At 37.5% G+C, this 23,686-nt stretch overlaps 1 protein-coding gene across 3 annotated transcripts in view; it reads right to left on the bottom strand.

Annotated features, from left to right (window-relative positions):
- The window catches only part of LIN7A (lin-7 homolog A, crumbs cell polarity complex component), a 50,427-nt gene that overhangs the window by 3,446 nt on the left and 23,295 nt on the right, over window positions 1-23,686 (bottom strand). Inside the window, exons 3-5 of one of the 3 annotated variants that reach the window (XM_042017670.1) lie at window positions 8,805-8,876; window positions 6,260-6,469; window positions 565-777 (exon numbers count right to left, since the gene is read on the bottom strand). In XM_042017670.1, the coding sequence (XP_041873604.1) occupies window positions 565-777; window positions 6,260-6,469; window positions 8,805-8,876 (495 nt within the window). The remainder of the gene's footprint in view (window positions 1-564; window positions 778-6,259; window positions 6,470-8,804; window positions 8,877-23,686) is intronic. The other 2 variants (XM_042017669.1, XM_042017671.1) reach the window with 2 other exon arrangements.

Genomic DNA, 23,686 nt, shown 5'->3' with positions numbered 1-23,686 from the left:
GACTTCTTTCACTTGCAGATAAGCCAGAACTGCACAGTGGCTACTGAGCTCAGGTTTATTAGTTGGAAACTGGCTCCAGAATTTCCTAGTGCCTTTAACCTGTTTTCAAAATGCATTTTTACTGGGAAAAACCATGTGGAAATATACCAAAGAATGAGCTCTGCTCATCCTGACTCCATTAAGTGCTTGCTGGGGCCCCAAGGGTACCTCCAGGCCCCTGACTGTCCCCCCTTGGGGCTCCCTCCATCCCATCCAAAGCCCAAGACCTCATGTCAGCCCCCAGGGCCATCATGTCCTGCCACAGCAATGCCCCAGCAGGGCCAGTCTCCTGCTCCCCATAGCCCTGCCCTGCTCAGCTATGGGATCCCACTAAACTGGGAACACCTGTGAGCTCATGTCCCAGCCTGTCTCTATCCCCAGGCAGGTGGCCAGGCCTGGGGCTGCCCTGCTCCTGTCTGGGGCTGGGATGGGCTCTGGGATGCTGCCCTGACAGACCCCTGGAAGCGGCTGGCCCAGGTGGGGTGCTGTCAGTGGCCTTTAGGGAAGAACAATGAATCCTCTCACCTACGACATATGGTTTTGCTGTGTCGTTTGCTGCTGTTGCTGCTGCTGAATGAGCAATTGCTGCTGTTGCCGGCGCCGGGCTGTTCTCAGTTTTTCGAAGCGGGCCTCCATCTCCTCCAGCACCTTGGGAGTGTAGCGCACCACCAGCTTCACGCTGTCCTTGGCTGCCTTCAAGAGCTCCACTGCCTTCTCGTGGTGTTCTCCTTCCACACTCTGGGAGCAGGGAGAACAGATTTAATAGTGAAAATGGTGCTTTGATCTAGAGCTGTCTTTTTCATATGGAAAGCCTGTCAGAGTTTTAGGTAGTTTCCACACCTTACACTTTTTAAGGGACCACTAAAAAGAAAACCTTAAGTAAGACTTATGCACTGCTGGGCATGTATTAATTTTCAAGCTCTGATTTCTATGCTAACGTTGCTTGAAACAGTAAATTTCCAAAACAGGGAGGTGACTTGGCTGTTAAAGAAGAGTATTCAATTTCAACCATTAAGTGGACTGACTGGAGTGCTTTTTAGGCATGCGCATGGGGAAAAATTTTCTAACGGTGCATGATTGTCCACATGTGTTGTAGGATGTATTCCAAAAAACAGAAGTATCTCTGCAGAGAAGAAAACCCAACAGCCTGAATATCTGCAACCTTCACATGGATTTTAGATCATCTAAAAATATGTATTTTTCTTCCCACTTAAATCCAAGTTTTGCTACCTGCTGTGTTTGAAAACTCTTATGTATACCATGCTATTTAAAATGAAACTATACCCACAGGCTTCCAAAGAGAAGTAGCAGCATTCAAAATATTAAATTCGATTCATGCAAAAAGAATAACTTAGCATTGTTATAGCAACTGCCAGAAGAAAATTCTTTCTATACTCATCTCTCCTATTTGACTGAGTAGCATTGTGTGGGAACAGGGAGTAAGAACTACTTCTGATGTGGCACATTAAGATGTAGAAATAATGATTTAGAAGTTTCAAAAACCAGCCACTCTATACAGATAGCATAAACAATTCAAGGTTATTACTTTGCTAGTTATCTTCCCCTCTCCTGTTAAATATCCTTCAACATATTAATACAATCATTTTATGTCTGAGTTAACTGACTAGACTTAAGTTTCTACAGAAATTTTAAGATGCTTTGGAAACATTAATGAAACTCAGAGAAATAATGAATGTCAGGTGCTGAAATGATTACCAGAAATAGAGAAAGAACATATATATTTTGAGTTGTATGTTCACAAAATTCCTCCAGTAGATCCAAAGATCTTCAAGAAAATTCATGATCTTCGATGACCAGATTTTTTAGAAACTGCAACTGGGATAAATCTGCTGGAGAAGCACTGCTACTAAAAAGTAATTTGGAGAAAGAAATTGTTTCCTTACAAATATTAAAAAAAAAAAATGGAAACTCTCGTTGCATAAGTAACAGTGAATGTGTCTAATGTTCCAAAGTGAACTAAAGTAAAAAGCTATAGATGAACAGGGCGTTTTGTGAAATTGCTGTAATGAACAAGTCACAGATACAAATGAAAACTTCTTCCCCACATCCCCTAGCCTGTAACTGTTCAATGTTAGTTAGGTGATCATAACTAACACATGCTATAACTAGCTCTCTTTTATAGCACATTCTTTGTGACTGGCTTTGATAGTGGCTTTTGGAAATGTAAGTCTCACCTTAAGACAAAGTGTACAAAATTTAGCATTTTTTTATTTTTCCTTTTTTGCTTGTAAATCATGGTCAGCATGGCATGGCATGGACATTCAGGGGAAATGACAGGGTATTCAGTGGTGTCATGATTGGTTCTGCTGCTGTGCAACAGTATGAACTTAGAACAGGCTATGACCAAACATTGTAAGCTCCCAACCTACACGAAGTAGAAACATTTTCTTTCAAAAAACTTTGCTTTCAAAGAGCTGGATGGTTAAGAAATGAGAAATTGTGATAGTTCTGTAGGGGAATAACAAGCTGGTGTGTTTTAATAATTCCATCAACAACCCAGAAAACTGCATTTATCATGATTGTCTATTTTCTCTCCTGTTTGCTCCCAGCCTTGTTCTTCCAGTTCAGATGGTATTTTCCAATTAGAAATGAAGGGTTTGACTTTGTTGCTATTCAGGTCAATGGAAAACTCCTGTTGATTTGAATAGTAATGATACAGAATTAAGCCTACTGCTCTGAGCCATAAACAAAAGAAGGGAAAATAACAAAGGCAAACAGCACTGCTAAATACAAATCCTGCTCTCTGAACACACCTCACCCAGATCTTTACAACCACAGTTTTCAGCTGTTATTAATATGATCGTTATACCTGCTCTTAATGTCTTTATTACTGCTTGCACTTCAATTTTCAAGGTGTTACAAAAACTTTACCTGCTTAACAGCAGCTGTACAAGTGAAATAGCAGAGCCCCTTGGAGTGGGGAAAAGGAAAGGGCAAAGGAAGTTGTTTTGCTGTTGGAATTTTTCTGCCTCTGCAAACCTCTAAGGTTGTGGTGGCAAAGGACTCCTGCTGGTAGAGGTCATTCCTGCACAAGGTACTTTGCTGACTGGATTGTGGTGGTGGGGGACACTGCAAGGATCTGACACTGTCGTTACTTTAGAACTGCCCACCAAATGGGTAAAATTGTTTTGGAAAGTATATATTTACTTAATATAAAATCTTTATTACATATACTTACATATACTTACTCTTTTTTTTCCATTATTGCATTGGCAGATTGCATCAAAGAGAAGAATGCAAAACACTGTACAGATAAGAACAGCTGAAAGAACTGCAGATATAGTGTGGGCAAATACCAACCATTACTCTATCCTGGTTCACAGACTTGCCATAAATTGAAAAGAAAAAAATTAACTTTCTTGAAGACAAAAAAGAAAATCTGACTGTTAGCCCACAAGTTGAGAAACTGAAAAGAATTTTTCTATTAGGTATCTCTAAAGAAATACTTGGTTGACAAACTAGTCATTATAAATCTATTTTGCATCCTTTCTGTATCTGACTCACACAAGGTATCTGACAAATGCAGAATCTTTGCCAGATATCAACAGGCACCAGCAAGTGTTTTTGTCGAGCCATCTGCAGAGCTTACTGCTTTCAATTTCCTTTATTTTTAGGGGGTATGGGACAAAAGTATGTAACAAAATCCTCAGCATAATGAGAAAACACTGTTTTTTAACATCCAGTGAAACAGCTCAAGGAACAGTCTTCCCAGTCATGCTGGGATAACAAATCTGGATTCTGAATACACAGCTCTAATTTTATGTTCCTAATTATGAAGTTGGATAACCATCGATGGCTGAGCACAAACAAGTTACAGATATTTCATTTTCATGTCCCACCACTGAGCTGTATGTTCTACTGTACATACTGTATATTATTTGCTTTTCTCCAGCTAAATTAAGAGAATCAGAGTGAATTAGTCCCAGTAAACAATGCTAAATTAAGATTTTTTTTGTCCCGTCTCCAGCTGTCTGCAAACAAATAACTGTTGCATATAGGTAAAACCTTATAAAATGAAGGCCTTGTTGCATTTGTAAAATCATGGCTCAGGCCTGTTACTTTGGCTAAGTAGAAAAGGACTGTGGGAAAGAGACACAGTTCAATTAAGGTAGAAAAACATGTTATATAACCATCATGTGTTTACATTGTGTATGGTGATTGGTTGAATCATATTTGTTATCCCTTAAAACTATGTAAACTGATAAATGGCTAACTGCTTAAAAAGGGTGAGTTTTTGCAATAAAGGCTCTCCTTTGCACCTGCCTGGGGAATCTGCGCTGCTCCTTATCGCAACAAATAATCACATCTGTAATTTTTGCCTTTTTACAAATTATATTGTATGGGATTAATTCCGCCCAAGACTGGTTTATGAACAGTTGCTCATTACTGTGAGGGTGGTGAGGCCCTGGAACAGGTTGCCAGAGAATTTGTGCATGTCCCATCCCTGGAAGGGTTCAAAGTTAGGTTGGATGGGGTTCTGAGCAACCTGCTCTAGCGCAAGGTGCTCCTAACCATGCTGGGGGGGTTGAAACAAGATCACCTTTAAGGTCCCTTTCAACCCAAACCCTGCTATGATTCTGTGATTATTTCAAGTATGCACTTGAATTCAAATTTTAAATTCTGTTATTTAGACTCTAAATACAAAAACATTTCTCTTGCATCTCTAAACTTTCTCATGTGTCCACATGTAATTGGAAATTTTGTACTGTGTTTTTTTGCTGCATTACCTAAATATATATTCTAGAGCACATGCATCAAATTTTTGAATAGAGAATCATAAAACAGAGGTGACAAGAGGGTCAAATTCAATATATCTTGACATCTGAAGGTTCGCCACTTTCCTCTCTGGTATTTGCCTAGATGCTGTTGACAGTAAAAGGATTTTTCAAGAATCATCCATCAATTAGTGAATTAAAACTATTTTTGTCTGCCTTTTTAATCACCTGTTGAAAGAAACAACAAAATTTTTTGATCGACTTTCAATCAGTGAAGTTCAAGTAACAAACTTCCTTAAATATTCAGTTTGTTTTTCTTTGAGACTAAATAATCTTTTCAGTGGGTTTTTCTTTTCTTCCTCATTGTGTACAAGTTTCCAGAACTAGTATTTCTCTTTTGAGAACATGATAGTTAATACAAGAAGTGGAAAAAGTCTGTCTGAAGTGTTACAGAAATACTTTGTTACAAGAGAAAGGGAATAGCTAGTGTTGACAGAAAAAGATGAAAACATAAATCATTTTTATTTTTTATAGGCTTGCAAAGAAGAAGAAATTTAAGTTGTAAAGTCTTAGATTCCTGACTGGACTCAGAAACTGTTACTATGTGCCTTTGATGTATTTAAATACAGGGTCAGACGGAGGTTTGCATGGAAAAGGACTACATGTTCATAAAGGGAAGTGTAGGGTTATATAAACGACTATCCTTACCTTTTCAGTACTTTACTTTTCTTTGTAAAAGAAGACACAAAGCAAAATGAAAGGCAGAATTTGACCCATATCATGGAGTCAGAACCTTGTATGTCTTCTATTCCAACAGCCCTTTTTTTTACCTCCATATTGACATCCACAGTGAAATTACTGCAAAATACTCCACCTTGACTTACATGAAAAATGACCATGTAAAAAGTGTACCTTTTTACCCAGCATACATGCTCTATGCGAACATTTGTACAGCTGATTTCTCCGACAAAGATATCACAGCTGGATGAATATCACTAAAAGAAATCTAGAATGTGCCCCCCACTGCAAATCAGCACCAAATGTGCTTACCAAATTTCTTTCAATTTTATGTGTTCAAAGGCTCTGAAGGTCACAAGACTACACAAGTGCCACTGTGGCATCACCGTGCTTGGAAAGGGCTGTGTGCCTCGAAGGCTATGAAATGAAAGAACGACAGTCTGTTATTAAGCTTTTACTACAAGCGGAACTTACAGAATTATCAATTAAGGACATAGGTTCCTCATAAATTAGGTGGTGAGGATTTGAAATTAAGCTCTTCAAGCACTCTCCAGTACAATAGAAATTGTAATGGCACAAAGTTGTTGTTGGAGCTCTGCCTCACTGCACCACAAACGCACACTGAAGGTCTCTCACTGAGCTCATTCTTTTTGTTTCGTGTGGCTGCATTTAAATCGTGGCATTAGAACAGCTGTGAAAAATGAAAATCCAGATGAAAATGAAAGCTCTATCAAATTTGCACATACCACTCCATTAACTGAAAGCAGCTGGTCCCCACGTTTGAGCCCACCATGTCTTTCTGCCACTCCTCCAGGAATGATGCGAGAAATATAAATAGGTGAATTTTGTTCCTTTCCTCCCATGACATTAAAGCCCAGGCCTTCCTCAGTCTTTGGCAGCTCCACCACTCGCGGGTGTGAATGACCTTCGCTTGCAGCAAATGCAGCAACTGTTGCCTGGAAGAAAAAAAAGATTGATTTGGCTATTTAGGGGGAACAGTGATAGACACTTTGTTGTTCATTCGCAGGAAGAACTCCTTCCTGTGAAAACATTTCTGTATCTTACTCTGACTTTTTCTGATTATCTGAAAATATTTTAAAAACATCAAGTTCTATGCCAATGTTTTTCAAATAAAGGAATAAACAGAGGAACAGAGAATTTAGGTGACTTGTCAAAGATAATACAGAAAGTTACCAGGAGAGCCAGAAGTGGGCACCAGAAAGCCACCTCTGTGGTGGTGCACCATTATGATCATTACTACATTTCTCCTTTGCCTTTTCACAGGGAGAAAATTTATTCCTGTGGGATAAGATAATGGGATCTCTAATGTGTTCCTAGTTGAAATAAAATGGATGAACTGAATTGTTAACTCTCTGCTTTGCTTTTGGAGTTATGGAATTATTTATTTTAAATCCTCAAAATATATTCTTAAATTAAAAAGCTTAATTTATAAACTTTGTGAAATAACTTCTGGAACAGGAATAGGAGGTTTTATTATATAATTCTGTCGAAACTTTTACTGAAAAATTAAATCTTAAGACAACAACAGATATATAAATCAATTAGAAAAATCTAGATTGTTACGCTTATTCCATGGGAGAAAAAAAAAAAAGTAACATACTGTAAAGCTTGCATCCAGGAAAATATTACATTTATCCTTGATTTTTCACCACAAGCATTTTCTTAATTATCGGTCTTAATAAAGCATTAAATAAACATTAAGAAAATATTTTATAGTTTTTAACATGTGTTTGTAGTTCAAACTGCTTGGACAATTTTGCATTACACTAATATTTTTGAGCATCCTATAACACTTATGCTCAATAGAAGCTAGTGGATGATGTGACATAATGGTTCATTCTCAATTACATGTTTTTGCACATGCAGAACTTGTCATCATGCATACATTTTATGTCAGACATGAATGCACTAGGAGAATGAAATACAGACAGCCCAGAAATAACCAGGAAATATTGCGATATTGAAACATTGCTCTGTAACCTGCTGTTCTATATGAATAAGAAATGAGAATGGGAAACACTAATCAGACTTCTCCCCATTTACTAAATAACATAGCAATAATTTCTATGTTTATGTGCAGTGTAAACAATCAGGATTTCATATACACATTTCTCTATATAGAACCAAAGACCTTACAAATTTACATTGACCATTAGCTTTTAATCAGAAGGTTAAAATCAGAAGTACAGCCTACAGAAAAGAAAGTCCTATTTAATATGGAAAATACACTGCAATTTAGAGTATATTAGGTTATTTGCTGCTCTTATAGAGCTTACTTCTCTAAAATACTCTTAAATCATTTTGTAACACACTCCCAACCTTCCTCTTCGGATACAGCTTTAAATTAAAGTCTCTGAACATAAATACTTAATGGTAAGAGATCTTAGTTCCACTAGGACTTCAGGGAGTTTATGTTCACAGGAATGGGATCATAAAGAAATATCTCGAAAGAAGATCTATGGCTTTTGCAAGTTACTTTGCATAGTACCTGCTACACCACATAAAAGACATGTTTTGTACAAAACAGTAATGGGAAAAAGAAAGCTATGGTGGACACCCTTGTTGGGAAGCATCTATCTTTGTGCATGTTATGAAAATACAGAGCATATTTCATACTGGCACAAAGAATGGGTTCTTTCATGGTTGTGTGAATTCCCTTATCATTTCAGTAGCAGCAGTAACGTAGTTGTCATTGTCTTAGGATATAAGAAAGGCACGCCCACATGGACAAAGAGAGAATACATTTTAATAGAACAGATAATGTATCAGAAAAAAATCCAGGCTTACATTTGGCTGTGGAGTCAATAAAATGTTGATCAGGCTATTTCTGTCACTGTTCATCCTCACCACTCTCTCAGCACCTACAGCTCCCATTACTTAAAAGGGGAATTTTGACTGTTTAGTTTCTATCTCCCAAGTAATTGTGTCCTCTCTGGATGAGATGTATGGGAAAACAGTCCATTAAAATATTGGTTGTTGCAGGCAGACTGCTACAGAAGAACCAGTATACTTGCTTTTGCAAAGCAACTTTTCAAAAAGCATCATATTCCATAAAATCATTCTCTTTTCTTAATCTACAGAAGCAGCATAAAGGTTGAAATTTTCCATTATGATTGTTACCTGGGAAGTAGCACTGGTTCTAGACTCTGGGCTGCCACTGATGTCTAAATTTTCTTACAGTGTACACACGAATACCTGAAACACACACGCGCACAGTCAATTACTAGATCACTTTGGTAACACGTATTTCAACAGCTGCACGTATCCTACCTTTGCAGTGGCCCTGGCTCGGAATTCGGGGCAGCCATTAACAGTTATGGTTTCATGCATGTATTGATACACCTAAAATGTTCATGAAAATAAAATGAAATTAATTATAGAAGCAAAACAAGGACTTTATACTAACCCAGAAAGGAGAGTTCCCTTCTGTCAGAGAACTAACTTTCATTAATGCTGTATTCATGCAATCACATAGCCAAGTGTCTGCTAAACTTGAGCATGCCCAGGCTAACAGAGAGCATCAATCTGTTTTTCTCATTATACTTTCCAAACTTAACTTTGTATCCTCCAAGACAACTCCCTTCCATTCTCTAGCAAGTAGTTTCCTAAAACCAGAACAGTTAAGTTGTATGTTAGCAAAAATTTGTGTCTCCAGGCAACTGACTTGAATGCAAATGATCTGAACTGGCCTGAGAGGTGTCTCAGCCTCCAACAAAGGCTTCTTTGGTCTCTGAACTTTCTTGAACTAAAAGACTTAGGAAACTGATGTTAAAAAAATACGTAAGTTGCTCAGCATACAGCAGAAGAAAAAGAATGCTGCTCAGCTGAAGAATCAAAGTGAAAATAGTTCTGAAGAAAGGTCCCAGTGCTACCTTCTATCAACCATAACCAGGAGTAGTGAAAAGAGGTTAGGTCAGGTCAAACATGGTCAATGGCTAAGATTATCCTTTAAAAAGGAATTGTACATATGCATAAATTACATAAAATTAACACTGCCTATATATATAACTTTCTGTCATTTTTTTCTGGTATACACTTTTGGCCCATTTTCCCTGGTCCTTAACTCTCCCTTTTAAACATCTCCAGTAAAGAGAAAGGAAAAGGCTTTGTCTTAACACTGCCTTTGTTCTCTAGATTTATCACACTCTTAGAGGAAAAATAACAACCAAAGCCTTGATGCTAGCCAGTTATTTTGAAAGCAAACTTAAAAAATAGAAGTATTTATACATAACATACAGAAAGTGTTTTGAAAGACAAAGGTGAATGCAAACAAACCAAACATTTTATTTAACTTTCTTATAAAACCACCAAACTTAAAAAATAAGTTCCTATATGCCACTGATCTACTGTGGGCATTTTCTTGACCTAATTCATCAGAAATTTTGTCGTTTCATGTGTTTTATGTCTCAGGCTGCACTCCTCAGAGAGAACCTTTGTTGGTAAAGTATGTTAGTTTTTACAGCAATCTCCTTATGTTCCTTGAAGAGCGCAGACTCAAATGTACTTCCAAAAATATATTTACCTTTTACTCATTTGCTGATGCTTTAGCAGAACTTTCCTCTTTGGTAATGTAAATGTTACTTTGGCAGAGAAGTACTTAAGTAACCTACAATAGCTTGTCCCATTGATAGACAGAAGTTTTCCATCCCACTGTCCATGCAGTACCACAATGATGAATCTTTCCCCACTGAGCCTGTTAATATAAAACTTAACACACTGACAAGCATGTGCTGCGAACATCTAAACAGAATTAAGATTTGTGGCGCATTTCTGACTTCAGTGGACAGATATAGTGTTAATCAAGCACTCTTAAGCAGCAAAATGTTTGGGGGTGACTGATCGCCAAACCTTTTTTCTTGGGGTATCATATAAAAGGAAAAGGCAAAAAAAGAAAGGAGGTAAAAAATACGATCCATTTCAGAGATCTAAAATATGACAAACACTTCCACAATACAGCAAAAGATTCTTTGTCTTGACTATTGTCAGCACACACGTCATTCTAGAACTGAATTCGTAAGAACCTGGGGGAGTTAAGAAAAACTGAGACAAGGGGAGCATGCTGAAAATCTCCCATGATTTGAAATGAAATCTTGCTTCCATTGGTAACATGGACATTGACCACAGCAGAAACCAGGATTTTGCCCTTATTTTTAAACATTTGGGAAAATAAAGGTCTTTTATAGTCTCTAAAGGATCTCTGGTTTCTTATGTTTTAGTACCGGATGATATCATCATAAAAATGGGTTGAGTCTACATACTCAGCATTATACTGCACAGATCAGTTCAGCGTTTATTGTATTATGTTGTAGGACACATTATTACATAAGAAGAACTACTACATTATATAAGAAGAATACTGTGTAATTGCAGTAATGAATCATTACATACTTGTTTCTTTAAAACCCACAGCGTACTGAACCACTGATAATGCTGTATTTTCTTCAGGTTTCCCTCCATCTTAAAATATGACAGCAGATTCTACATATTGTTTTTGCTTGCACAGCTTTAAATGCTGTGGCCTGCTAAAATGTCTAAAAGCATATATTTGAATATTGAACTCTTATGACATTAAATTGTTTCAAAAAGAGGTCACAGTATTTCATATAGAGGAACAGTTACTAAAAAGTTCTTTAAAATATTCATGACTAAGGTCGATTATCACAAAGGTGATCTGATAATGATACATTCATGTCATTGTTTGCTAGGTTTGAAGTTGTATAATTTCCTGTTGATTGCATCCTACCAGTATCTAGCTGGTAGACTTTCTAATATCCAGTATCCTGGTAACTAACTTGTATACTGGTAAAAGAACAGACTCACGAGTGTATGATTAAATTAGTAAGCAAAAAAATAATCCAGCAGCTCAAAAACTTGTGGAAAAATATGATCAATAGTGTCATATAATCCTTGGGTTAATCTGTAAATTCTCAATGCTAACAGATTTAAAATGTTCTGCAAAGAGTTATCAGTGATTGTGGTATCTATAGCACAGTTCTTACAAACAAAGAGTCCTGCATGTCAGATCTCGCTCTCTATAAGCAAGAGATGCAACTGGTCTTGAATATTGCTCGAGGCATTTGTAAATCTGATTATCCTATTTGACTGTTACATAATGATTAATGTAACTTGAGTTTAAGAATGATAAAACATATACACCCACATAACCTTCTTATTACTAAGTCAGTTTAACAACCAAACACAGATTAACTGTACCTGTTCCACCAAGCCACTTAAACTCTTTGTAGGGTTCAGATCTAATCAGGGCTCATTTTTGCAATGCACTGAAGTCCATGAACAAACGCTGTCTGTTTTCCTATAGCCACACTAAGCCCTTTATCTATGCTGTTCTCAGCACCACCTTAGCCATGATTTTAGCACAACAAATCCATTCTGCTCCCTCTTCTATGTAGAGAACACATAAACTGAAAATCTCTTTGTTCTCAAACTGAGTAAGGTGGCATTTAAATCCTCCTGGTTTGGAATATAGCTTCTTGTTCAATCCACTGTATGTGACAAATAATTGAAATGGATTTATGAAGTATTTTCTTTCAATTCCTACTATTATCTGTACATCTGATTATATTTTTAACATATAGCAATTCTCCTGAATCTAACGATGTCATCCTTAAGACGCCTGTATAAGATCTACTGTAGATTTCTTTACTTAAACAAAATACCAGTCAGTATAGAAAAAGACTGAGGCACAGATTTTAATTTCAAGCATTTTAAAATCACCCCTTTAGGATGTTTACTAAAAGTCTTTTAAAACAGTCACCTTCGTTGACTATGACAGATGAATCATTTTCAAAGACATCACTGTACAGTATGATTGAGCTGAAGAATGAAAATTAACATGTCACAGAATCACGGAGCTGAGGATGGAAGTGACTCTGGAGGTCATCTCATCCAACTGCCTTGCTCAAGCAGGGCCACCTAGAGCCAGTTGCCCAGTACAGTATCTAATCTAGATGGTTACTATATGTTACTAACTTGAAAAAGAGCATATCTATTTTTGTATGCACAGCTATTTCTTTTCTGAGTGTCTGTAAGACTACATGGGTGTTTAGAAATATTATTTACTGACAGACTCTACACACAATCTGATGGTCTAGTGCATAGGGAAAAGAGCTTCCATAATTCATTAATAATAGAGATTAAATTACAGATGAATTGTCAATGTTTCAAGACACAAAGCTACAGCTGAAGGGTAAACGGTGATGTTTCAGATCATTTCTCCCCCCCAGCGATTTCTACCAAAACTGTGAGTGTCTGTGTGCTGAATGTTCATAGGTAAAGGTGTGCTGCAGACAGGGGTTTGTTCACACAGATCTCATTTGTGCTGTGGCGCAAGATGTACTTGGATTTGTTTTCTCCTTCCTGTGGAGCACAGAACACAACGCTCCCACCAAGCAATACTCCTGAAAGCACGAATATAGATCTCAGACTTATTTCAGCTTCTGCAGGTAGTCTCCTCAGACATAACCTAAAGTTATTCTCCTATACTACTCAAAGATTACAAAAAGAGGGAGGGAGGTAAATTACAACTAGAAAATTTGAACTTGGAAGCGAATCCTCCGTGTACTGTGGCAGCTCTCGCAGGCACAGAGAAATGCACATTTTATTACCTCTCCCAGCAGGAGCTGTAGTGAGTCAGATGCAACAGGTATTATTGTTATGATGATGGTTCTCATCCCCACGCATTCAGCTGGGAGGCCAAGCAGCTGGCTTAGGATTATTGGAGCGCAGGAAGTGGAACAGCCTTACAGGTACTTTAGGAGCTGGCTTCTTATCAAAAATTACTCCATATGGACTCATAACAAAGCAGCAAGATATTTAGGGCTGGGCTATTTATGTCAACACAAAGCTGTAGAAGGTCCAGGAGAAACAGTGCACTTAGCAGCCTGTTTTGTAAAGGTGTCTAGAAGCAGTATTCTGTTTACAACCTGAATGATACAGCATCTTTTCTGATGAATTCTCAAAGAGAGAATTTAATTAAACAGTTTTATTGTATTAACTTCTGTAAGAGGTATTTAATGATTCATCCCCTGATGAAATATGTAATTCTAGTACGACTGTACCTACAATAATGATGCTCAAATTTAGGACAAGCTGATCCGAACACCAGAAGGGAACAGGTATGAGGCACAAGTCATTTTACAGCAATGAATTAGTACTCAAAAACCCCCACAAACACAATCCAAGACAGAGTACATTGCAATTCAGACCTGTGATGTAGCAAGCCCAAATAAAGTTTTCTGAAATTTCTAAGTGAGGAAGTTACCTTTTTTGAAAATGTTAGGGGTTTCTTATTGTATGGGATAATATATGCAAATAGTAGTAATCAGATGTGTTTCCACAGTGCCTGCAGTATGATGATAATAAAAAGACATAATATGTTTCCTTCAAGAAGTCACAACCTAAGTAAGTGACTTAGGTAAATCACAGGTAAGCAGGCAAAAGGGTGAAATGAAAAAAAAACCTACAAAAAGACGGATAAATATTTGTTTAAAACGTATATTGGCATCATCTGGGCTTCGCTCCTTTAGCTCATTTGCTGTATTTTTTGCTGCTTCAAGTGTAGAAAAGAACTGTGTATCTATTTTTGGAAGAAGACTTTCAAGGAAGGGAAGACAAGAGCCTGACAGACAGTACAGAGAGGAGAGTTAGCATGAGAATAACCAGAGCAAGGAGGACATAATTGGCTTCACTGTGCTTCTGTACTCACGTCAATGGAACAGTGTATATATGTGCGCATCCTTGCAGAACTGACGCTAAGCTACAAAAGAGAGATTGTTATTTACTTACACCTCAGTACTATGCATCTGCTGTCAACCAGCTGAATCCCTGTCTTCCTAATTGCCTTCGTATGTTGGAGAGGATGATAAATATTCTTCCCTTCTAAAATGCCAAGCAAAAAGAAGTATCTTAATAAGTCTTCTACCATGGTGAGAAGAGCAGAAGATGCTTTATTCAGCATAGTTGCTGGACTCTCTTCTCCCTCTGAAAATATGGAGCTGACTCTCAGGACTTCAGTCTCCTTCTGATCTGGAACCCACACTTCATTTCACTTGGTGTACATGAACCAGTGCTTGGGGCAGGCCAGGAGAATGTCCAATCTTGTGACTGGGAGAAGTTACAGAGCAGAGGTGCACTGGAAAGCTGCAGACCTCTCCACTGTGCCTGTGAATCCCTTGTTTCTGAGACCAAACTGCCACCTGCAGCACAAATCAATTGTGCCTCTCCCACTCTACTTTGTTTTCATAATTTTTGACTCTTTCACATTCTGTTTGCCATTCTTCCTTGCCTATTATTTTCCATTCTTAATCCAACATATTTATGTCTGTGGAAAGGAATGCAATGGTTTGTGTGCCTGGACAGACTCCCCTTGAGCTGTGCTTCAGCACTCAATTCAGATCATGCTTTAACAAATCAGTGAGCAAGGACATCTTAAATGCTACAAAGATCAGGAGGGACTCTGGTAACCCTTAACCTCTTGTACAACATAAACCATGGAATCATACCTGGTAATTTCTTACACCAATCACCATTTTTGCTTGAACAACAGACTTTTCAGAAGTCAAGAGTTTTCTGAATCTCTGCCCTTTATGGTAGGTTTTCTGATATTTCAAACAGCATTTTCTTTTCTACAAAATTACTTACAAACAGATCTAATTATCCACCTAAGATGACACCTGAACAGACGAGGACATAAAAAAAGAAAACAAATCAAACACAACCAGAAGTGTGTCTATTAGCAGCATGGAGGTATGCAGCTGACCCAACCACATTTCCTCTTTCATAATTCCTCTTTCTTAATTCCTCTTTCATAATGACTCTTTACATCTGAAATCTTACTCAAGCCCAAAACCAAAGCAGTGGAGCACTTCCATTCAGCCATAAACCTGGGGTAGCTCAATGGAAGTGGAAAATATCTAGTAACAGGGTGTTTAGTTTTGTATCTCTCGAATATCAGATGAAATTTCTGGTTTTGTGCCTGTGTTCTGCTTTTTAAAAAATATCTCATGTGATAAGCATGCTTGGGAAAGCACATCTACATCTTTAAGAGCATGTTTTCTCCACCAGAGCTATAGCCTCTAGTTAAGATACTGTACTAAACACTGTCATACACCATAGTCTAGAAGACAGTAGGTCCATAGGGTAGTTCAAAGCAGGCTGATTTTCTTTTCTATCAATCAAGTTGACTCAAAAATATTAACATTGTTTTTTCATTATGTTATAGCTACTTCTCTCTTTGGTAGTTAATTAAAAAAATTGGGGAAGAGACTGTTCTGAATGACTGAAAAGCAAGAGAATTTGAGAAGACTGTCTAAACAGCAGTGCTTTTGAGGGACAGAACCCCACAAAACCACTGGTCGTGGAAGAACACCATGGATGCCATGTACACACACCACAACTTCAAGCTTACAATAAACTTAGATTCTTCTTAAACAAGATTGTTTGAGCAAATGAATCACAAAAGCCCATTTTGTTATAGGACTATGACAGGTGTTTGAGTAATCCCAACAGAAGCAGAATTAGGCCATCTTACACCCATGCTCATGGTGTGTATACTGTACATAATTCTTCAGTCTGCCCTTGAGTGCAAGCTGATGAAAGTTCTTTCATCAATGTCAACAGGACAAGTTGATAGATACCTGTGAGTATGGGGAGGTTGAAATGGCTGAAAAGTACCTTTGAGAGGAAGGCGTGTGATACATTATTGTTCTTACTGGAAGCACCAACACGTCTGTATTATAGAAGTTGTTGCCTGCAGCTACTGAATTTCGACAACTGAATTTGAAAAAGCTGCTTTGTGACAACTAGTCTGTATTACTGAGCTATTTATATCAGACAGAATGTGGTCATTCAAGGTTGCTGGTATTCTGAATATTTTTACATGATAAGCTCTCATTACTTTGAGCAGTTACATGTTTGCTTTGGGAAAACCACTGGTGGTGTCTATTCTCAAAACCAAACGTTGCATCATTTTCACAATTGTTGCAACAATCCCCTTCCATGAAATAACACTTCATGGATCTTGCCACATGATTCTATAGGGATGCTAACCCATTAAAAAGCTCAAACTTGCAAATGAAACTAAGTCTTGTTTAACAACTTGAGGAGACGAGACAGTTTTAATTTTAGACCGTGTGGAAGAAATATCATGCATGTTGGCTTTAGCATTTTCATTGAGGATATTTTATTTGAACGTTTCCTTCTTTGGGGGATGGGGGTTACGGAGGAAACTAGGTCAGTTCCACCAAAGTGAAAAAACTGATCTGAATATTGATGCATTATTAAGCTGTCCTTAGGCAGTAGGAAAAAACAGCACAGGTCTGAGACATTTCTAAAAATAAATTAAGTATAATCACTGCAAACGTATAATATTTTAATTTAGGGTGAAATACTTTATGAAGGCTCAAGCTAAAATGGAATTTTTTCCTTTTTTTTTTTGTGTGGAAAACGGAGAAGTGCACTCTGCTCTGACAGTATCTGTGGTGGTGTTGGAAAGCTGACCCAAGTTTTGGTCCCTGAGCTCTTGCCATATGATGCTGCATCTGTCCAAGAAACAACCCAACAGGGGTTACAGGCTGGGGCCAGAATCTCCTTCCTCCCTTATGTGCAAGTAGAAGAATGTAGCAGATGTATCCAAAAACGCACACTGTCACATCCTCTGCACATATCGGGTGAGTCGACTGAAACACGCCTGGTGTTGCTGTTAGGACACACAAGACCTTTGTGTGCCCCCTCTTCCCTTACAGTCTCAATTCTGTCTGGAGTCATCACAGACACCCTGAAGTCAATAGGAATTTACATCACACCTTTTTAAGAATAAGGAAAAATAGACTTTTATTTGCAAGTAAAAACTACTTACATGAGGAACAAGAAAAATAGAATTGGATCATTTAGTTTATTTCATATCTCTTACACACTGTTCTATATTCTGCTCTAAGTCAATGGGAACTATGATCTGGCATCTTAAAACAGTGTTACAGGTGTAGAAATTGCATCCTTTGCAATCACTAAACCTTAGCAAAATACAGTCCTAAAAGTCTCTTTTGCTGCTTCTACTGCAATACACTGGGATAAAAAGAAATACCAACATGTGTGATGAGTTAACTCCTGTAAGACCACTCAGAACTCACAGCTTGTAATTTCAAACTCTCTGTTAGACCTCACTGCCAGTTCAAAAACACACCAAGCATTAATAAACACTAATTTCCTCCACTTTATCAGTAAGTCTGTATACGCTGTTGAGGCTGACATATGCAACAGCCACATTCCAAAATCTAACAGATTTGTCAAAACCTTGCCAAAATGAGCACCTGGATGAAACATGACATCATCATTCAAGCTCATCTCAAATGTTCCTATCAAGCTGAGAAGGCAGGGAGAAGGAAGGAAACTACTGATACTTCTTGTTTTAAATGCCAAAAAAATATAGTTAAAATAGAGTTTTAAAACAGTTTATTATTTCTTTTCTTTTCTGAAGGCACAATTAAAAAATGGAGATTGAGCAGCATTTCTCAGGAGTCTCATCAGTGACATCAGTTAAGTGGCAGCAGAGGGATACTGAGGCTCCATCAAGGCAAAAAGAATAGTGCAGTGGCTTCCAAAAAGAATAGTGCAGTGGCTTCCAACAACCTGTCACTTACTAATATTACTCGGTAGTTAACCTTGCTGCTGATTTCTCTCAAGAGGAAGAAGCAGTCTTGAGATGAACTGCAGTGGAGGCTATTCTGTTTATTCTGAAGAGTTTTATGTAATCAAATAGGATACTGCAACAATAAACTAAAATGATAATGTGAGCAAATGAAAAAGATGATGAGATGCACCACACATGTTCCACTGGAGTCACCTTCCGTAGCACATGCAACTGCAGCTGTGTGCCAAAACGAGAACATCACCTGAGCACCACTCAGATAAACTGTAACATGAACAAGATATGTGATTGTTTTGATTCTGTAAATTGCAGGACTCCTGAAGCACTGAAGTATGTATTTATCTGTTGTGAAAGGCACAGTTACACAAGCAGAATGTAAGTATGATTAGATATATAGCCACCAGCCAACTCCAGAAATTGATCTTTAATCAAAACCAGTGGAAGAAAGCACCCATTAAAGACCAGCGATACAGTCTGGTCCCAGATTCTAGGGTACTCTATCTGTGAAATCTATGTATTTAGCTCTAGGCAGCTAAAAAAAAAGTGTCAACAGCAGCTGTTTTAAATCTCCTGCAGTGAAGTCATGAAAGTGGTAGGGACTTAGTAATTGCACAGAGACTAAATAATGCCTTCTCTCAGATAATGCTTGGGCAGCTTGGTAAATTCACATAATTGCCATTAATGAAGGCCATCTGCTGAGTTACAAGGTAATAATTTCCAAAACTTCTCATTCATGCCATCCAGGGCTTGCGAGCAACAGAGTAATGCTTCAATCAATTACGGTAAAGTGGCAATTGAAACTTCATTGTTTTTCAAAATTGGACTGATTTCTGATTACATTCATCCTAAAAAAGCCCATATATTTTAACACAGTAGGGTAATCAAAAAGAAAAAAGTTCTGTGTTTACCACTAACTTAAGCTTTTCTGCTGAACCTTCTCAATGCCTTAGCCAGCATGGTAGCAAGACAAAGAGCAGACAGCTCATCTTTAGAAATCTGATTTTTTTATTATCTAATTAACACACATTACAAATCCTTCTCTCAACTCATCATGATGGATACAGTACCTGCAACCAGGAGGCAGAAAGCAAAATCTGTAAAACATGAATATGTTACTACTGTGCCATACCATCGTATTTGAGTGAAGCTAAGTAATGCCCTTCCCTATCAGTGATGGAAGTACTCATTTAGTGTAAACTTACATCATTATTTTATGTGGCTTTTCATTGCTAGGACACTGGAAATGAAAAAGGGATGGAAAGGTAGAAGATTCTTGCAAATGCTACACAGCCCCAGAATTTAGGTAAGCTGAACTGGTTTGACTGACATTACAATCCACTCCAATATCTAAAAAACCAGATAAAATACCAAAACTTTACAACTAGCATCCAGGAATACAAATTTTATTGAAAAGTTAAAAATAAATCAATGCATAAACATGCTAAAATTGGAATGAAATTGGTCAATTTGCACAATTCCTTATTTGCTACTGCATGAGTCCTATTACTAAACTAATGGCGCAGTGATTCTGAATAAACTATCAGGAACACCAGAACAAGTTATAACAAGGTATCAGATTAGCCTAAGGAGAACTCTGCTTCCCAGGCAGCCTAATGAGGCATCATGCTAATACAACCATACTGTTTTTGTGACCTGAGCTACAACTCTGAGCTGATAAATCTCAGTCACTTTACTTCTATGTGTTGTCCTATTGCCCTTTTGTTTACTAATTGCCTTATTAGTAAGTCTGTCATATCCCTTCTGCTCAATCTGACCAACAGTTCAGTTTGAATGGGTAAATGTGACAGTAGGGGATCTTTAGATGTCAGGCTTCCTACTGAGCTTTAATCACAGTTCTGTGCTGTGAATTATAGCAGTAAGTCTCCTCAATACATTTTTTTTCCAAGCTTGCATCTTGTAATTTAAAAACTTCAAAAGCTGGGCTTGCCCTGTGGAAATGACAGACTGACCAGAATTGTATTTCTCCTCCTGTAACAAATATGCAGCTTCTAGCAAATATAAAGCATTAACACAGGGCAGAATTTGGACTCTGGGGCTTACCTTGGTGCCGCCTGAGAGAATTTGGCCTGGTGCACCTCCATTTTTGCAAGGACTCATGAAGCAGGAAACAATGAAATCCTGCTTTCAGAGACTAGGTCTAGGATGTGGAGGAACAGCATTATACTGCAAACTAAACAAGCAAATTCTAAGATTCTTGAAACACAATTAAAACAGGTATCTAAACGACTCTACATCAAAATCTTAAATTAATCACTGAATAAAAGAATCAATGAGGATTTTTGCCTGAGTCCAGCTAATACCCAGATTGTTATATTCAGTACAGCCCTGTAAAAATGGAGTACACCACCACACTGAGACATCTGAAGTTGAATGAACATCTAAGGGCTCCAGACAGCCTTCTGCTGTCACACATGGCATCACAGTATAGCGATAAGCACAATACTACCAGATTCAGTTTTCACCACCCAGCAGCTGTCTTCTGGTCCCTTAATATTTGAAAAGACATATATCAGGGTTAATAATGGAAAGTGTGAGTGGGCAGCTTGAGGAAATGACCAGATAAAAACACACTGCACATCAGCAGCACTGGGATTCTGGGCGTTCAGATCACTAAGGCATGGAAATGAAAATTATTAATTAAGGGAAATCATTCCAATATACTAACTAGGCTTATTAAACTATCCTGCCTAATATATAATGAAACTGCTTTTAATACTATACAACATAAGCAAATATTATCTCTAAAGCAACTAGGGAGCATCAGGACCTCATAAAAATGGGTCAGTGTTCTGCCATTCCCATTTTTACGCCTGTAAGTCAAAAGGGGTCTTCAAATGTCCAGGATGCTCTGTATATATTTTATAGCAAGCTTAAAAATGTTTTAAACTAGTGAGGTAGGAACTGAAATATTTTCAAAGGTAACATGCTTTCCCAATGACTAATTTCATACAAGATGGACAAGATTAGAATACTTTGTGTTGATTGCTCCTCCTTTGTCAGTGACCGAGTCCTACAGAATTGCTTTTCTGTGACGATAGGATATTTTGGTGGGAATCATAATAAATATAAAATAATGGTTACTTTCGGGTGTCTGGTTGCCACACCACATTTTTATCCGACTAATCTTGGCATTGATTCACCACAGGTATTTCCTAGTCAGATCTTATTTCAAATAATATCCACACAGAAAAACTTCAGATTTAACCTTGAAATAGAAAATTGAGTAGCAAAAGCAGGCTAGGAGAAAAGCGAGATACACCTGAGTATTACATATTTAAGACATAGAAATGGAAATCAGGGAATCAACCTGAAAGAAAACTTTGCTCACCAAGAGCAAATGGGTCATAAAGTTATTCTCCTGGTGCTTGACCACCAATTATCAGATGTTAGCAGTAAATTAAATTCACATAAGCTGCTAAGGCATGCCACATTTTCTTGCTGATGATCCACTGTGTTTTGCTCAGTTGTTTATTCTATCATCTGTGCCCACAGGTTTTTAGGGTTTCTAGCCAGACCAGACATTCACCGTATCCTACAGTTCTTATAACTTTCTTTTACTGACTTATAACAATTAAAGTAACTTTATCAATTAGGCTGTCTAGTTTTAGTTGCATGTGAATATAACTTCTCAGTAGCTCAATTATACAATCACTTTCACAGCCCTTCATTTACTCCAGTAGCCCCCTGGAAAGCATATGACTATAACATAGCAAGAGCTTTGAATAAACAGCAAAAACATTTAGAAGGGTAAAGGACTTAATGGACAAGATTTGTGCAAGGTTTATCAGATGATAAAGCTACAGAAGGCTAATTAATCTTCATGTGGCTAGGAACCTTTTAAAATAAGTAATTTAAAACACAATTAAATTTTTTTTTCAAACTGACCTTTAGTGTGATCAGACTTTGGTCAACTTGTTTTCTGGTCTAGGGGTCTTCAGGTGAATAGCAAATACTGAGGCCATTATATACTTCAATTATTTCTATTATTTTCAGAGCTAATCCATATTCCTGCCTAGTGCCAGACAGAAGATTTCAGTTGGTGGCACTTATATTTAGCTAAGTGGGAACCATTAATCACCATTTCCTAACATAGCATCCTTGAAAAATGCTGAAGTACTCCTATTTAAATTCCATTCACTCAGTCATTTTTAAAAAGATTTATTTCTATGGAATATTAGTGTAGGGATTTGAAATTTTATTTACTAAGTAGATTCCCATAAATACAATTAATTACAGCCTTTAGATAGATTCCTACACATTAGATTGGAATGTATGTCATCTAATAACGTATCTCATATCTTTAAAGGCTAATGGGTCATAAAAGTGACCTCCTGTTTCTGTAGTTAAAGAATTCCTACTTGTAGAAGGGACAAGTCACATTTAGTTAGTCTAGTGCAGATTACGTGTCATCTTTGATCCTTTCACTTACGCTCAGCCTGATGTTGAATTTCTCTGGGACTTATTTTAACAACCAAACACACTGGACAGTTAAGTTTCCATAACTTCTTAGACTGGAAAAGAAAATTTTAGTATTCCAAAGTTCCTCCATTATGGTGTTTATAGGACTACAAAAGTCAGCCTTGATCTTGCATTACAGAATGAACACACCACACTGCAGATCTGAGTATCTGCATATATATAATAAGCAGCCTCTTTCAGAATCTGCATACTAACACAAAGCCGGCCTCCTCATCCCATTTTGATTACTCCTACCTACAGCTCACACCCAGTCTGCTTCACTCCCACTTTTCTCATTATTTCCAACTGACTGCCATGCATTCTCTTGTAATGTCAACAACTCTTCTCCTCTAGTCTGTGTAGATGGTAATAAATGAAAATCTAGTCACCGCACTCTCACATCTTGCACTAAGATAAGAAAAGATAAACAACGGGAGAGAGCATTTGTAGAGAAATTTCTGTCTAGCCTTAGCTATCTCAAACTCAAACACACCCAGAAAAATCTGTGCCGTTCAATAAACTCCAGTGTACATGAAGGACACACAAGAAGGGCATCCCTGATTAATGACACGACACAGCTCAGATACCCTCCCAGCCCTTGTTATAGTGCTTGGAGATATCTAACAGTGTAATGTGACCAAAATATTCCATGCTTTTATAATTACTGTCTTAGAAGCAATTATTTTCTGAGTTTTTCAATAGCTCTTCTGGTAGAAAAACTGGTAGAAAAAAAGAGAGTTACAGTCTAAATATTTGCCAAGGACTTAATGCAACTGAAAAGACAAGCCACACGTTGAACAACCTTAAGTACTTGCAATGTACATATGTCAATCCTCCTACTCTAGCTAAATGAAAAGATTTATAACTGGGCCTTTTATATTTGAAGATTTTTTTCTAAAAAAAGATTTACACACATAGCAGTACAGATTTTTTGGGTGTAGAAACTTTGTTCTCTGCTAGTGATATATTAGAAAGATAGGTTATATATATTTAATAAGAAATACATGTT

Source organism: Corvus kubaryi, unplaced genomic scaffold (genome assembly GCF_017639235.1).
Source record: "Corvus kubaryi isolate FWS band 111438036 unplaced genomic scaffold, C.kubaryi_AGA036_p1.0 137, whole genome shotgun sequence".
In the NCBI taxonomy this organism is placed as follows: domain Eukaryota; kingdom Metazoa; phylum Chordata; class Aves; order Passeriformes; family Corvidae; genus Corvus; species Corvus kubaryi.
This window is presented reverse-complemented; position numbering and strand designations above follow the sequence as displayed.